Consider the following 16,302-nt stretch of genomic DNA (forward strand, 5'->3'; position numbering starts at 1 on the left):
TTTAAAAAATTTGCTTTCCAGCTCGCCCGCCTTGATCTTCTAGTGCGAGTTCATCGTCTCAAAAAAAAAAAAAAAAAAAAAAAAAAAATCTCTGGCTGGCGTTTTTCTTTCCTTTTTTTTTTTTTTTTTTTTTTTAAAGCATTTTCAAGGGGGAGGAGATTTTCCGCAAGAAAAGGTTGTTTTCATGTTTGGGATTCAGGAAAGCATCCAACGGAGTGGAAGCAGCATGAAGGAAGAGCCGCTGGGCAGCGGCATGAACGCGGTGCGGACGTGGATGCAAGGCGCCGGGGTGCTGGACGCCAACACCGCGGCGCAGAGGTGGGTACCGCGCGGGGACCGCGGAGGAGGAGGCTGGCGGGAGAGCCGGGAGGAGAAGGCGGCGGCGGCGGCTACCGCGGGACCGGGCCGCGCTCATGCGTCGGCTCTAGCCGCTCCGCTCCGCTCGCTGCCCGGGCTCTGCGTTCCCGGGCCGCGCTGTTTTCGTCGCCTGCGGCCGGAGAGCCTGGAGCTGTCTGAGACGAGCCCACGTTTCGCCGGCAGTTTTCCCTGCTTCGTCTGTGGCTGTTTTTCATTTTGTTTTAACCCAAAAGAGGCGTCTTACCAGCATGATGTTGGGTATCTGTGATTTTATGTGATTTGCTCTTTCTTTTCCGTGTGTCTTTCTTTCTTTCTTGTTTTCTTTCTTTTTCTCTCTTTCCCCTTCCTTCCCTCCTTCCCTCCGTCCCTGCCTCCTTCCTTCCTTCCTTCCTTCCTTCCATCTTCTTCCTTCCCTCTCTCCTCCTTCTCCTTCTCTTGCCTCCTGTCTCTTCTGTCTCCTTTTCTCTCCCCATCTCTCCCCGGTGTCTTCTCTTATTTCTCCTATCTGGCTCTCCCTCCCTGTCTCTCTAGCTCTCAGTTTTTCTTGGTCCCCCAGAGTACAGCAGCTCTCAACTTTAATTCTGACATCTCCTAAAAGTCTTCCGCATCCCTGCTATCACGGCCCCTTCCGGCCCCTCTCTCATTCTTAGCTCCGGGATTGAAGACTGTGTGGCCTGGAGGCGCTGCCCTTGGAGGTTGACCTGGGAGAACTTTACTGGGAACCCCCAGCGCCCTTTCCGGGGACTCCTGGTCCCAAGTGAGAAATAGCTTTTTTTGTTTTTGTTTTTCAGGCCACTAGCTGGGTTTAGGGGAGTGGGAGACCTGGCAGCCGCAGGCCCTGTCCGACTCAGAGAGTGTAGAAGGGCAAGAAGAAAGATGACTAATTATATCATCTCCATATTTCAGGGGGTGGGGACAAGTGTCCCCAACGCTGTTCCCATTCCCATTGAGCATAAGGATGCGAGTGGTTGGTAGTGAGAGTGAGTTGGGAAACTGGGCTGGAAGTGAAAGTGTGTTTGTTTGTGGTGTGTATGTGTGTGAGTGTGTGTGTGCGCGCGCGCCAGCGTGTGTTGGACAGGTCCGGCTGTCAGTGGCCACCCGGTCTCCGGATGCCCCAGCTCCAGCCTCTGGCCGGCGCGCTCAGCCACCAGCCCCGGCCGTTAGGATTTCTGGAATGAATGTAGGGTATTTCTGCGGAACAGCGAAACTTCGTCCAGACACCCCTAGCCCCTTTTCCCATAGCTACCACCCCCATCAGGTCTGAGTCCCATCCTCCACCCTTCTCTACACATGCTTTATTTGGAGGGAAATGAGGAAAAGTGTCTTTCGCAAGGTCGAGCAGGGTCGCCGACCTGGGCGCGGGGAGGTTTCCTGGAGGGTGCCTGCCTCAGCGAGAAGCCAAGAGTATTCTCCATCTATTCCCACCTGCCCACGGAACTGAGATATAAGATTCGAGGGGGTGGCGGGAACCAATGTGCTATGCCCCCCTTTCTCTAAGTTGTGAGAGATGGGTTGTGTTCCGCGAACGCGGGTTTAGTTCACCCACGGCCACTTTTTTTCCTCCGCACGTAGCGCGCGTCAGGTCGGAGTAAACGCGTACAGCGTTTCCTCTCGCGCACAAAACCCAAACAAAACTTCCACAGCTCTTCAGCGAGTTCGGGGGGTGTCCCTTGCTCTCGGCTCGGAGGCTAGGGACACGCGGGAACAAGCGGGACCCGTCGCCAGCTGGTCCCCGGGCGCCTGAGGGGGCGTGGAGGGCGCCCACTGGGCGTTTTGAGGGCAGAGGGGGCGGACGTTTCAGGCTGCGCGCGTGTGTGCGGGGTGACTGGGGGGCCGTGGGGGCGCGGGTGGCTGCCCAGATTAGCCGTCTAACTCTGCGTCTTTGGCCGCAGCGGGGTGGGTCTGGCCCGGGCTCACTTTGAGAAGCAGCCGCCTTCTAATCTGCGGAAATCCAACTTCTTCCACTTCGTCCTGGCCCTCTACGACAGACAGGGCCAGCCCGTGGAGATCGAGAGGACAGCCTTTGTGGGGTTCGTGGAGAAGGAAAAAGTAAGTGGGCGCAGCGCCGCCGCCGCCCCTTGCCCCAGCCAGGGCAGCAGGCCCAGGGGCCTCGGCCCGCGCGCCCCGCGGCGAGTGCAAAGCATCCATAACACATACCCGCGCGGGGTCCTCCGACCACTTCCCGTCCCTGGTTAACCGGGGTTCCCCACCCACGAGGTCCTGCTCGGATAAAGTTTGCGTGGAGCTCCCAGAGTTAGAGAGAGATGAGCTGGGTCCTCACTGGAGCGCTAAGGGTGCGGGGGATGAATCCGCCCTCCGCCCCTGGCCACGCGCGGCTCCAGCCTCTAACGGCCCAAGCCCAAGGAAAAGGGAAGGTCTGTGAGCTCCCCACGGAATTTTCTGGCAGTGGAGAGAGCACAGTTAGGGTCGAGGTGCAGCGCAGGGGTCACAGTTGGCGGCAATTTCTGTTGCTTCCGGGCCTGGCTGGCTCCCCGGCTCCGGGTCTCCACTTGAGGAAAGTTGCCTCCAAGTTGGTCCACTCGCTCACGCCGACCTCTCTCCCCCGTCTCTTGTGTTTTTGCGTCCTGCTGCAATCTAGGAAGCCAACAGCGAAAAGACCAATAACGGAATTCACTACCGGCTCCAGCTCCTCTACAGCAATGGTGAGGCTCCCGTCGGTTTTGCGCCCCCACCCCGGGGCTCCGGGTTGGCGCCAGGGGCGCAGGGAATTCCTGGAGGTCGGGAGTCCCAAGCGAAGTGAGGTGTTCCGCTATCCTCGGAGTGAACCGGCCTTTCCCAAGTTTTGCCCAAGGAGTTTCACTCCAGGAAGCCACTGATTGTCCTGGGGACGGCCTGTCCGGCCCGCGCATGCTTGGGGCCAGGTGCGGTGCCCCAGCCCTCTCTGGGCCTTGTCCTGAGGCCTGTTATCTTGGAATGGCCCAGGCTCCCAGGCCCTAGACCTCTTGGGCTCAGGGGGCTTTGAACAATCATGGCCTTGATGGCTCCAGCAGAACGCAGACGGGCTCCCGGCCTGGGAAGAGAGAGAAGCCAGGTGGGGGTCCCGCCCCATTCGCAGCTGCAGCGCTTGGGGGCTGGCTTCCAGGAGCTCTGGGAGGAAGGCTAGGCCGCGGCCCTTCTCTGGACACTAAGAGTGGGGGTCCTGGCTGTGGTTCTCCAGGACAGTTGGAGTCCCAAATCCGCCCTGGAACCCATTTCTTTTTCTTTCTTTTTTTCCCCCCGCGGCTGATCCCTTCTCACTTAATTCTCTTTCGTTCACCCCCCTATTTTCCCCCTAGGGATAAGGACAGAGCAGGATTTCTACGTGCGCCTCATTGACTCCATGACAAAACAGGTAAGTTTCTTAATTCCACGCCGCACGGGTAACTCTAGGGCCACGAAGTTCGCAGAGTCAAGAAACTGTCTGCCCTCCTTCCTCAGCGGCTCTAATGAGGGCCATAGCGAGGTCTGGGACTGGAAACTCTGTGCGAGGGCGGACCGCGGACTGCGCTCGCAGAACAAGCTTTCCGAACGCCAGGGCCCATTCGTGCACTTGCGCCCGCCTCGTGGAGAGGATGGTACGACGGCTCCTTCCCTCCAAGGGAACTCAGGCCTTTTGAATTGCAACCACTGTGTGCTTAGTGGGGAGAACAGGGGTTGAACTTCCTTTGACCGGGTCGGAGAGCCCCAAGGGGCGCAAAAGGTGCCTGGGGACCCTGGTGTGGTGTGGGCTGAACCTCTGAAACCCAAGCCAGCGAGGCCTTCTCCGGGAGACAGAGGGTAGAGGGCGGGCAAAGGCGGCTTTCTCAGGAATGGTGAGACCGGCTGAGTGCAGATGATCTATTCCACAGATTATTTTAAAAGGGTGTTGGTGATGATGGTGGTAGTGTTGGAGGAGGGAGCCATAATTGTTAGAGGATATTTTGCAAAAGTCCTCCAGCTATTGCCTCCAAGTTTGGCAGGAAGCCAGGCAGCATGAGTGAGCTTGCAGTCTTAAAGGTACATAGACGGCAGCATTTTTCTTAAGCTCCCCAACACGCGGGTGTCAAGCAGTATACATTAAGGTTGTGTTATGGTTTAAGAGATACAAGTATGAGCCGAGTCAGAAGAAAGGCCTGACGCTTTAATAAGATACAGGAGCTTTTAAAAAATTTTTTTAACAAAAATTTTGATTTCAGAATTAAGTAGCTTGTAGGTAGCTGAAGGACTTAGCAGAAAAAAGAAGGCAGTTACTTTATTGGGTAAGGGAAAGAAATCAAAACAAAGAGAGAAGTAATTCATTATATATGAACCATCAACTTAGTAAGAGAGTTAAAACTTATCTGCATGGTTATGATTTTATAATATTCCCTTTGAAAAAAAGATGCCACCTTCTTCCACAGTCAGTCTTGGAAAGTTTCACATCAGGGTATACAGGAATATTTTTTAAAATGTTTCTTTTTGTAAGCCATGACTTAAATATGTTGTATGAAATGCACGCTGATAAGGTATTGGGATTTTAACAACCTGCTAAGCAAGACCCAATATAAGAACAGCTAATTTTGATTACTATGCTTGTGTTTCATTGCGACCCAAGTAAGGAAACATGAGGATAGGAAATCGATTTTAAATCTGTTCCATATTATTTGATGAAGATATTTTGCTTTCTTAAAGATTTGTTTCTTAGTTGATAACTCAGAGTAAATCCACATTTATAGTTAGTCTTTGTCTTATTTTCTTTAATAGATTTTATTTTTACATTGGATAATTCTCTTTCATTTGGATATGGAATTTTATTTAACTTTTTTTCCTGCCAAGCAGAAACACAAAAGCCTGTTTTCAGAAACTATTTTTTAAAAATGATATCAAAACAAAATGTCTCAAGTGAAGTTTTGTTTTCACAAATTGTCTTTTATACCCTGGATATCCTTTCCTGCCATTCTCATATTCTCATCAGAGAGAGGAAAAAAGAAAAAAAAAAAAATGGGAGGGGAAGGATAAAGTGTGAGCTCTAATACATATTCCAAATGTATTCATTGGGATTTACTTTATAAACGGTTAACCCCCTCCCACACACAAATCAATATATAAGACTTGTCTGCGTGTGCAACATTGAACACTTAAAATATTAAACTATAGGCAACCCTTTGAAATGAACAATTAATTGTATGGAGCACCAAATTTGGATATTTGAAGTAATTGACTTTTCTCTGATTTAAATCTTAAAATTTTATTTTAGACCCTCTTTAAACAAAATTCTCTATGGAGAATTGATTTTCCCATTTTGAAATGAACTGGCTTTACATATTATTATATGAGAATGGTGGGAGAATAATCTTTTGATTTTTATAAAGCAATACATCAAAAATAATTTTACTAACCATGTCATAGAGCTTCACAAAACTTCAGCTTAAGGAATTCTGTACTGCGTGGTATCATAAATTCTATCAGTTGAAAGAGAGAAAGGGGAAACCAGAGCAAGATTTTTTTTTTAATAATAGCAGATATGAGAAAGACATTTGCCATTGTATGATATCTCACTAAAAGTTAAAATTATAAATAAATGCAATTATATATTTTGGTGGGGAGTGACCAGAAAAAAGGTTTAAACAATTTTCTTTAGTCTGAAAAATATCAAAAAAGTGATTTTTTGAGACATACCTTTTGCTTTCATAATAATTTCATAATAATTTCACTTTGCAAAGCAATCCCTGCCCATAATCTGGTTGCTTGTTCTTTGATTATGTGCTGTACGAGTTTGGAACTAGGTTAGCTTTCTGTGTGCTTTGTTGATACAATACTCGCCAGAAAGCAGATCAGCGTGAAGAACATAACTTTCCCTAGCTGTGACACATTAATTTATATTTTAATTTTAATGAGTAAAACAGTGGATTCCCATGTACCTTCAAATTGTTCTATGATAATTAAATATTGTCTGATTTAAAATTTCTTAAATTTTAAATTTTATTCAGATATATAGTGGTCCCTTCAGTCAAAAGTAAGACTTGACATACGCTGACTTATTAAATGGTTACATTTTTTCCCCTGTAAAATTCTTTTAGATAAGCCCAGGTTTTCAACATTTAGAGTGCAGAATGGAATAATTTCAGGGATGTGATGAGTTATAACAACATTCTAGATTCAAGTGTTCAAGTGTTCTCTTGTTTATCGTTACAGTATCTTTCATATCAGAGATGGAAATGTATGTGTGTGATGTCACATCCTTCACTCAAAAGTTAGGGTTAAAACTCAAAAGGAATCTTTGGCAGACAGAATACCAAACTAGCTACACATTCTACATATCCATAGAGTGCTCCTGATCTTCTGTGGGGTTCGAGGCTTTGAGGCCAAACAGAAATGTATCCAATCAACCAAGATATATTGGTATGACACAGTATTTCACACCTTTTCAGAGTGTCTCGTTAGACTATTTTGGGTACCTCTTAATATTGGACCCCACCAGGAAAGAGGAAGCTGCGTTAGAAGTGAACACCTACGGATCTGAGTCCTCTTGTCCCTACGTGTCTCTTGTTAAAACACATTATAATATTTTAAAAATTTGTTTTCAAACTAGAAAATAAGAGGCTTGCTTTTGGGAAGGGTTGTTCAAAACCAAGTTTAGCAGGACTAAAAATAGGTTGTTTTCGGGTCATTGCTGCTTTTGGTCTTCTATTAGTGAGCATGCAAGGAAAAAAAAAAAAAAAAAAACCGCTGTAGGATCCAGAAATTTATGACTATTATATCCAGAAGCAGTATCTACTACAGAAGCTCGAATGAATCCAGTGGGGGAGGTCTGAAGTTAAATATGCCTCATTTCAGACTTTCATGTAGTATTTGAAATGTGATTAAGTTATGTGAGTTATTTATTTTTAAATAGTTAAAAAAATAAGCTTTAACAAGTCTACCCTCTTCTTGTCCCATCACCTCGCTTTTAAAAGGGTGACATTTTATAGTTGAAAGAAAGGCTACCAAATTCCTCAAAGTTATCAAAAACAAAACACTCCCTGCCCCAAGACAAAAGCTTTTTTGGATAGGGGAAAATAGTAGCCACACAATCCTCGTATGTATGGGTTTGAAAGTGAGCGGTGTGGTGAATGGGGCCCTAAAAAGTCCCAGCACAGTGGGGGTACAATAATCAGAAATGCTGTCAGATTTCTCTTCGCAGCTCGACTTCTTTATATATTTGTTTTGATGTTCCCGGTACTTTAAGTTATTGATGCAAGTGCATTTTTCCTATTGATTGTTTCATTATATCCTGCCACGGCTATGTAGATTTTAACAACCCTTTCAGTCTATGGTTCTTCATTGGTAGATAAATGCATTTTTAGTATATCAATAAGTTCCAAAGCAGTCCACCAGGAGAGCAGAGAGGTTCTTGCATATATTCGGGAAAACAAACAAACAAAAAAAGGCAAGGCAAGTTTATAGTCAGGAGCCATATTTTAGCAGCTTTCTCAGTTCTTTGGTAACATGTCAGAAATGCAGGTGATTTAAATTTCTGTGCACATAAAGGAATGAAGAAGTTTGGAATTTTTATGCATGATCAGAATCTGTGTTTGGGAAAATGTAAACTCATCACAGTGGAAAATGTGTTGTTTGGAGTCTGGGGGTGAAAACAAAGCTGATGGTTTTGGAGAGACTGCCGGAGCCAGATGGCCTAGTACTTCCCCAGTCTGGCGGTCCAACTGCTCCCTCCTGGATAATATACAGCCATTTGTTCGGGGATATTTACGCTAGAGCTGTTTCCATGTGAATGTCTGAACAGCATTAAAAATGAACATATTAGTAGTGCTGTATTTATCGAACTTGTATGACTGCTCTGATAGTCTGTTTTCTGTCTTTACCTATATTGCCTAGAAGAATGGAAGAGTGTTTGGACGTTGGTGAATTGTATATACCTAGTTGCTGAGCAAGAATCATTTGAACTTACTGAGTAATTAAAATACATAAGCATTTAGAACCAAACTAATGGAAATAATGGTAGCATCTATCTCAAAGTACTGTTGTGAGAATTAAATGAATTCATACATGTATAGTGCTTAAAATAGTGACTGGCACATATCAAGTGCTTAATAAATTAGCTGCCTTTATTATTCTTATTGTTATTACCCCATTGGGTTGACAAAGCCAGTTTTATCTATTAATATAGATGTAAATGTATTATCCTGTGAGTGAAATGTCTTCATTATTGCCAGAAGAAGAAATATAATATAGGATTGTTAGAATGATTTAGTTTGTATCACGGCATTTGAATAACATAAGGGATTTTTAGTTCTTTGAGACATGAAAGATATATTCTGAAGCTAACTCTTTTTGGTACACTTGCTTTTTTATTCAGGGCTGGGATGTAAGTGAACAGCATACTGAATATGATATCATTCCTTTGCGACGTTCCTAATTCAGTTGTGAAAACGGGCCTGCTTAGCTACTGAGCTGAAATTACATCTTTGCAATTTGTTTGCCAGTAGCCAAGCTGCTAATTGAAGCAAAATTATTTTTTATTTTGTTCCACTCTTAATGTCGGTTTGCTGTTTGACACAATTATTTAAGAAATTTCAGAATTTTAGTGTTTTCTTTGGCACAGGTTAATTTTTAAGTAGGACTGCTTCACCTATTGGAAATTTCTAGGACCCCATTAACTAGCATTTTTGTTTTTGTTTTTTTTTTAATGACGAGTAGTAGAATTTGGTGGTCACGTGTAATGATGACAGTGTGTTGATACTGTAGATGTTTAAATAATTTTATGATTTGTTTCAGTTCTTGGCAATTTGCTACCAAAGGCTCGTTGACAGTTTGTATTTAGAGGACACTTCATTTCTTGGTTGAAGAAGATACTTTGTACTTTTATGAGCTTATTCTCAAAGGTGACAAATTATGCTTGGCCTTTTATTTTGTATGTGGTAAAAGGAGTAACATATTGTCAAGATTAATTTTTTTCATTTAAATGGAGAATTATTTTTTCTTTTAGATTGTTTTTCTTTTTTTCTTTCTTTCTTTCTTTCTTTCCTTTCTTTTTTTTTTAAACTAATGTTGACAAGTCTGCTATTGTTTGTAAACCAAGAAGGACTCCTAATGAAAACATTTTGTTCCTAAAATCCCTTCATATTTGGCTGAATTGAAGTCAAAAGTATTCTCTGCTCCACCCTCTTTTGACATGGAACATGAAGAGTTAAAACTATTAGAAAAGTAAACAAAGAAAAGCCATTCTCAGTTCTCTATATTTCCTTTGGTATCCTATTGAAGTGTGATCCTGGTGGATGTTCACCATGTATTTTTCATTTTACTGTGTGGTCTGTATTCATAGTAAGTGAGTTTCAATGAACTTTTAAGACCCTATGATATTTTAGAAAAGCAGGGAAGAACTACACTATACAAGATGCCCTCTAAAATAGTGGCAACCGAGGCAGGTTTTATATATTGATTGATTTAATTCTTTTCAAAGAAGTTATAGGTTAGTTTATAATTGAGTATTTGAAATTGATGGCATTTTATCTGCACAGGTTAGTTTCCAGCACTGTGGTTGCATACAATTGTGAAAGTTTAACAGTTCCTATTTTCTTCTTCTGATGATGATAAAAAATGATTAAAAAAAAATCTGAACGCTAATGGAGTATTTTTAAATGATATATATTTTCTGTCTGCATCTTAGAGGAAGTCATTGAGAGTAGGAAAGATGGTATATGAAAAAAATAGATCTGCTCTAAACATGTCTCATTTTGACAATTTGATCAGTTTCACCAGGTTTTTAAAGTTGAGGTGAACTTAGTGCCCATTTACTTTTCCTCCTGTACAAGCACTCCTGTCTGCTTGAGGGATTTATTTGCCATTGGCAGAATTAGTTTAAACAGCATTTTCTATTTGATATTGTATTTTTTGCTTCTTTGCTTGTAAACCTCAACTTGATTCGCCATCAATTGATTTATTTAAATAATATATTTTATATACTTTCACTCCCCTTCCTGCCCATCTCTGTGGCAGGTCTCCCATCCTCACTCCTGATAAACACATTGATTTATTGAAACCACTGTTGTCTTTGTTGCTCTCACAGCAGACTACCTTTTCACAGTGAGCAGGCTTATGATTTACTATGGAGGAAGAAAATAAGCCTTCTTCTTGGTGTTCCATTGTCTGGGCCCTAAACCAGCTGTCTATTAAAATGGTTTCACTTAAAATAGTCAATGCTGTTTATATGCTTCCATGATTTCCCAGCTGATCCAGCCCAATCAGCTTTACTCATACCCCACAGAGGCACCTATTTAAATTAGGAAGAAAAGCAGAAACTTCTCCCTAAGTTGTTTGGGGAACCCTTTCCTTTTAGGCTTAAAGTCAGGGTTTGCTGACATTTGTGCTAAATGTTGATGACAAGAGATTTGTTGTGTGGCTATCAGTTGGGGGTGCCAGCCTAGGGGAGGAATTGGTGGCATTTTAAAAAAGCCTGTCTTACTGTTGACATTTAACACCAGAGATCTTCATCATATTAAACTGAGCCACACTGGAGTCCCATCAGAATGTTGATTTCTGGTCCCATACCTTCTGTATGATATTGTCTTTTATTTTATTTGTATTATTTTTTTCTTTTCTTTTTCCTATTTTATTCTTATTTTAAACAAGACTTTTCAGTAACATAAAGTGCTTGGGTGGGGTGAGAAATGGATCTGCTTTCGACTGAATTCCACTCTGAAGCAAACATTAATTTGAGGCTCTTATTTACTCAGTTTGTTAGGTTTTAGTCCTATTCCATGGCAAAGTGAAGACTTCTCTCCATTTCACTTTTGTGCGCTGAAACATATTATCCTATAGAGGTTCCAGAGAGAGGGAGAGCAGAAATTTTATTTCTGCACCCCTTCCCCAGAGTTCCTAACTAGTTCTGAGCAAATCTAAGCTCATGGTTTCATTTTTATATGCTTGATATAAGGAAAGACTCCGTTTTGTCTCTGCTGCCAGATGCGAAGTGGCAGTTCGGTATTTGGTAAAGAGATGTATTTTGGAGCCTCTGTGTCTTAAACAAGTGATGTTCAGTCACCAAAGAGAAAAACACATGATTTTTGGAAGCTTATGGATCATCTCCTGTTTGGGGTGAGTCATGAGCATATTTGCATTGCAGCATGTCCTTAACTGAATAACATTATGGGCCCCAGATTTCAATGGAAACAGTCCCCTGGTAAAAACAATATTAGTATCATCTAGAAAGAATCAAGATGAGAGGGTCTGATGTAACTGATACATTCCCCTTTCTCTGTCTTAAAAAAAAACAAAAAACAAAAAACAAAAAACAAAAAAACCAGACCCAAACCCTTTTATTGCAGTAGGGAAAACCCCAGCATTATCTGTAAATTTTTTAACTGTGCTTCTTGTATTAGTGAAGCATGACAAAAACTAAAGTTGAAACAGAGGTTATCAAGAGTACTAAAGGAACACACAAAAATTTAATGATGATAGGATTTAGCAGAAATGCGTCATTAGGATTTTTTTTAGCACCATGTGTTAGATCTAATCAGTTATTTACTGTGTTTCTTTGATTTTTCAGCAGTGATTTGGCAGTAAATAAAACAGACAGCTATAATTTTTGGGTTTCAAAACATTTCCAATTTACTTAATGTATTTTCATGAGTAAAGCAACTTGTTAGGTACTTGAAAAGGTATCAAGAATCCAGGGGAGAATCATTACTGCATGCTAAAACTAGTGGAAAGAAATCTGAGGTATAACAGGGTATTAACCTAATCTAGATTACGTCCCCAGAAGATAGTTGTAAATTGCCCAGGGTTGGGTACTAACTTTGCTGCGGAGAAAACTGGCTGTGATCTCAGGCGGGTGGCAGACACCATCTTCATCAAATGATCAGAGTTTATGTTGCCAGTGGAGGAACTAGCCAGAAGCATGATTGGATACTCCAAGAACTCAGCATCACCTCTGTGGTAATCCCTCCCTAAAGAGCAAAACATTAACCTAAGTCTGAGGAAGCATCACACAAACCTAAGTGGAGGGACATTCTATAGAATAGCAGGTCTGTATGCTTCAAAAATTACAGCATAATAAAATGCAAATACTCAGGAACTGTTTCAGATTAAAGGAGCCATGCCGGCTAGAAGCAATGATTAGGATTGCGGTTTCTTTTGCTGTAAAGGACATTATTGGGTAATTGGCAAAGTCTCAATAAGGTCTGTAGATGAGATGATTTTATTGTATCAATGTTAATCTTCTGGTTTTGATCATTGTGCTGTGATTATGTAAGAGATGTTTTTGTTTTCAGAAAATTCATGCTGAAGTATTTAGGGCATGTCTGCAACTTACTAGTTACTGGTTCAGGGAAATAAAAATAGAGAGAGAATAAAGCATAAAGCATATGTAGTAAAATGTAAACATTTGGGCAATCTGGGTAAAGGATATCCTGGAATTCTTTATCTAGTCTTGCAACTTTTCTATAAGTCTAAAATCATGTCAAAATAAATTTTAAAAATACAGGGTTATGAAAGGATCACCATAGAAAAAGATTTCGATAGGCTAATGGTAGAGAAATGTTTTCTCCTCATGCAAGTCCTTTTCCTCATTTTTTTTTTTACTTGTTGCTATTTTTGTTCTGTAATGTGGCTATATATCATAACTGGAGCCTGCTCTGAGGATCTGCACACACTGTGTCTCAAGCTGTACGCATCATTTACAGGTTCTGAAAGTCCCAGTTCCTAAACAAAACACATTAGAGCCCACCACAAGTCAAGTCACTGCAGCATCTGCCTGCACTAAATAAGGATGGTCTCTGGTTAATTTAAATAGTTTTGTCATCCAGAAATTGAGGGTTATTGGAATGTGTGAAAGTAATTTTATTAACAATTTGACGCTGTGTTATATTAGTATTATGCAGTGATACAGTGTTAAATCAGTTAAAATGTATCCCAATGCAGAGCACTGCTCCACCACTAGCTGGGTTTTTTTCTTTGACCCAGGTAGGTCCATGTGGAAGCTGAGGGCCCAGGGAATCTAACCGGTGACCTTAAGCAAAATGTTTGAATGCACATTATAAAGAACAGACATAAGCATCTTGGCTCCTGAGGTGGTTTGGGATTCCCCATTTTGAGAGCCAGAAGTAATTCTTTTTAGTTTATGAAGATAACTCTATGGTTTAAGCCCACACACGTGTAGCATATGTTGCTAAATATTCCTGTTTGGGTGGGTGTACACTCTGGGAGAGCACATGTTTCCAGCCTGTTGGTGGGAAAAGGGTTTTCCCTGATTGATGATTCATCTCACCAAAAACACAGTTACTGAATGGACTCATTTGCCTCATCCTCACTTGTTTTCTAGTACTTACCACTAGAACACTAAATGTTGGGGCTGGAAGTAGTAAAGTGAGGATATGTGTGTGTGTGTGTGTGTGTTTGTGTGTGTGTATAATTCAAATGAAATCCAAGTGCTTTTCTATATTTTAAATAAATAGTGTTTCAGTATGCTAAACCTTCTGGGCTTTTCCTCCTTGTTTATTAGATTTATTTTTATTCCATATTGAAAGGAGAACTGTGGCTGTATTGATGACAGAAGCCCCATGCCACACACCAGTCCAAAGATGTGCATCATAATAAGGTGCTTGACAGGGCAGAAAGGGACATATCCTGATCCACTCAATTTGGGTTGATCCTTCACAATGTTATCTTGAAACAATCAGCTCCCCAAAGCTAATTGGCCAGCAGTCCTGGTGCAGTGCTTAAGAAAACTCAATTGTGATAGCTTGATTTTTGCAACTTGATTTGATTCTTAGCTAAAATCCTACCTTTATTTACAGGCCATAGTGTATGAAGGCCAAGACAAGAACCCAGAAATGTGCAGAGTCTTGCTCACACATGAGATCATGTGCAGGTAAGAAATACCAGATTCTCTTCCTTTAATTAGCAAAGAGAAGATGAATTTGTATCTCAAATCTAGGTGAACTCAGGTCTATTTTTGGGTACACATTTATCTTGCTTGTATAGACAATCTAACAGGAACTGTTAGATGTGAGTATTTCATAGTGAAGTGGCAGGCATCACAGTGGTTCTCAGTTATTTATTAGATTCCATCCTGAAAAACATACATTTCCGTTTTGATATCACCCTGTTAATGGGCATAAAGCAGCACCTTCTACTTTTCCTTCCAAATGAATAAAATTCAATATAACCCTTGTAGTATTAATATATGCTCTTGACTGCATTGCTGGTAGAATGAGTAAGAGTTCTTCTGTTGATGTCAGTAGAGGCCTCCATTTGAGTAAAACTTGAGAGTTATAGTTCCCCTTTTAAATTCTCCCACTTAAAGCATGACATCTGTACAGAGACATCATCCTCCCTTGAGTTGAGCTTGTTTTCCTCCCTGCGCATCAGCCCTCTTGATCTTAGTTACCTTGTATATAACCATGACAATTCAGCTAATATTTCTCAGAGGCAGTGAACTCTAGGAAGGGTTGCAAAGAGGAGTTACTGACAAGTATAAGAATTCACATCTCTCGCCAACAAGTCTTTATTTTTGCCAGTAATCGGACTGAAGCTGCATTGGAAAGCAGGCAAGCAGACCAAATTCACTTCCATAGCCTCCACCAGGCTTGCACATGTGAGAGAGGAGAACCACTTTTTAACTTGCAGCTTAGGATTCTTATTTTTCTTAAATAACACCCACACTTTGCTTCTAATATATTGTGAGTAATTGGATAATGCATGAAGATGCCACTGTGCATCAGAGAGAGACTGCTAATTGCTTTGTTAGCCATGCAGGCTCTTCCTAGCGCAATGTATGCTGGGTACCTGACTGTTACTGACCAATCCGTGCAGGGCTTTGGCTGTCATCTAGGCGTGCCTGGGCTTTATTTCTGCTGATGGGCCGGTAGGGAAAGCAATCTTAAAACTTTACAGGTGGAAGTAAAATAGAAGGGGCTTAATCTGCTTCCTTAGTGAAATCCCAAATACTGACTTTTTCTTCTTTATCTATAAATATGTATATATATTAAAATGTCTTTTTCTTTTTACATATTTCTAATATACTATTCTAACATATTCAGACGTTTTACAAGATTTCACTTCAGTGATTTGTAAACTTGTTAATTATTCAAAGACAGGTTGTTTTTCTCTAACCTTAAAGCAGTAGCAGAACCCAAAATTATGGCGATGGGCTGCTTATCTTACTAGGCAAAAATTGGCATATAGAACAATTGTGCAATTAAAGCTGGCTGTTCCTTTCAAAATTATTAGTGAAATCCACTTTAAAAGCATTTAAAAAAAATGACACCCTTTGTATTACTGTTTGTTCTAGTTTGCTAATGCTGCAGAATGCAAAACAGCAGAGATGGATAGGCTTTTAAAAAACGGGGGTTTATTTGGCTATACAGTTACAGTCTTAAGGCCATAAAGTGTCCAAGGTAACACATCAGTAATCAGGTACCTTCACTGGAGGATGGCAAATGGCGTCCGGAAAACCTCTGTTAGCTGGGAAGGCACGTGGCTGGCGTCTGCTCCAAAGTTCTGGTTTCAAAATGGCTTCCTCCCAGTACATTCCTCTCTAGCAAGCTTGCTCTTCTTCAAAACATCACTCACAGCTGCACTCCGTCCAGTCTCTTTGAGTCAGCATGTTTTATATGGCTCCACTGATCAAGGCCCACCCTGAATGGGTGGGGTCACACCTCCATGGGAGTATCCCACCAAAGTCACCACCCACAGCTGGGTGGGGCACATTCCAAGCAAATCTAACCAGCACCAAAACGTCTGTCCCACAAGACCACAAAGATAATGGCATTTGGGGGACACAATACATTCAAACCGGCACACTGTTTTTCTGACCATCTCTCTATTTTAGCTTTTTACAATTAGAATGTCGTTAGAATGAATCTTCCTTGTTCTGCTGCATGTGACTCTAGCAAAATAAGAGACAGACAGGGAAATGGATCTCAACCAATAGGCCAACTAGTATCTATATATCATAGATTTGATTCTCATATCTGCACATATTTGAAC

General features: G+C 41.9%; 1 protein-coding gene across 7 annotated transcripts in view; it reads left to right on the forward strand.

Moving 5' to 3' along the window:
* The window catches only part of EBF1 (EBF transcription factor 1), a 432,079-nt gene that overhangs the window by 48,909 nt on the left and 366,868 nt on the right, over positions 1-16,302 (forward strand). For 4 of the 7 annotated variants that reach the window (XM_037798755.1, XM_037798757.1, XM_037798759.1 and 1 more), the window contains exons 1-5: positions 185-318; positions 2,250-2,406; positions 2,957-3,020; positions 3,654-3,709; positions 14,109-14,182. In XM_037798755.1, the coding sequence (XP_037654683.1) occupies positions 185-318; positions 2,250-2,406; positions 2,957-3,020; positions 3,654-3,709; positions 14,109-14,182 (485 nt within the window). Of the gene's footprint in view, positions 1-143; positions 319-1,007; positions 1,125-2,249; positions 2,407-2,956; positions 3,021-3,653; positions 3,710-14,108; positions 14,183-16,302 lie in introns of those variants that run through there. The other 3 variants (XM_037798761.1, XM_037798760.1, XM_037798756.1) reach the window with 3 other exon arrangements.

This window comes from Choloepus didactylus, chromosome 11, assembly GCF_015220235.1.
Source record: "Choloepus didactylus isolate mChoDid1 chromosome 11, mChoDid1.pri, whole genome shotgun sequence".
Classification (NCBI taxonomy): Eukaryota; Metazoa; Chordata; class Mammalia; order Pilosa; family Megalonychidae; genus Choloepus; species Choloepus didactylus.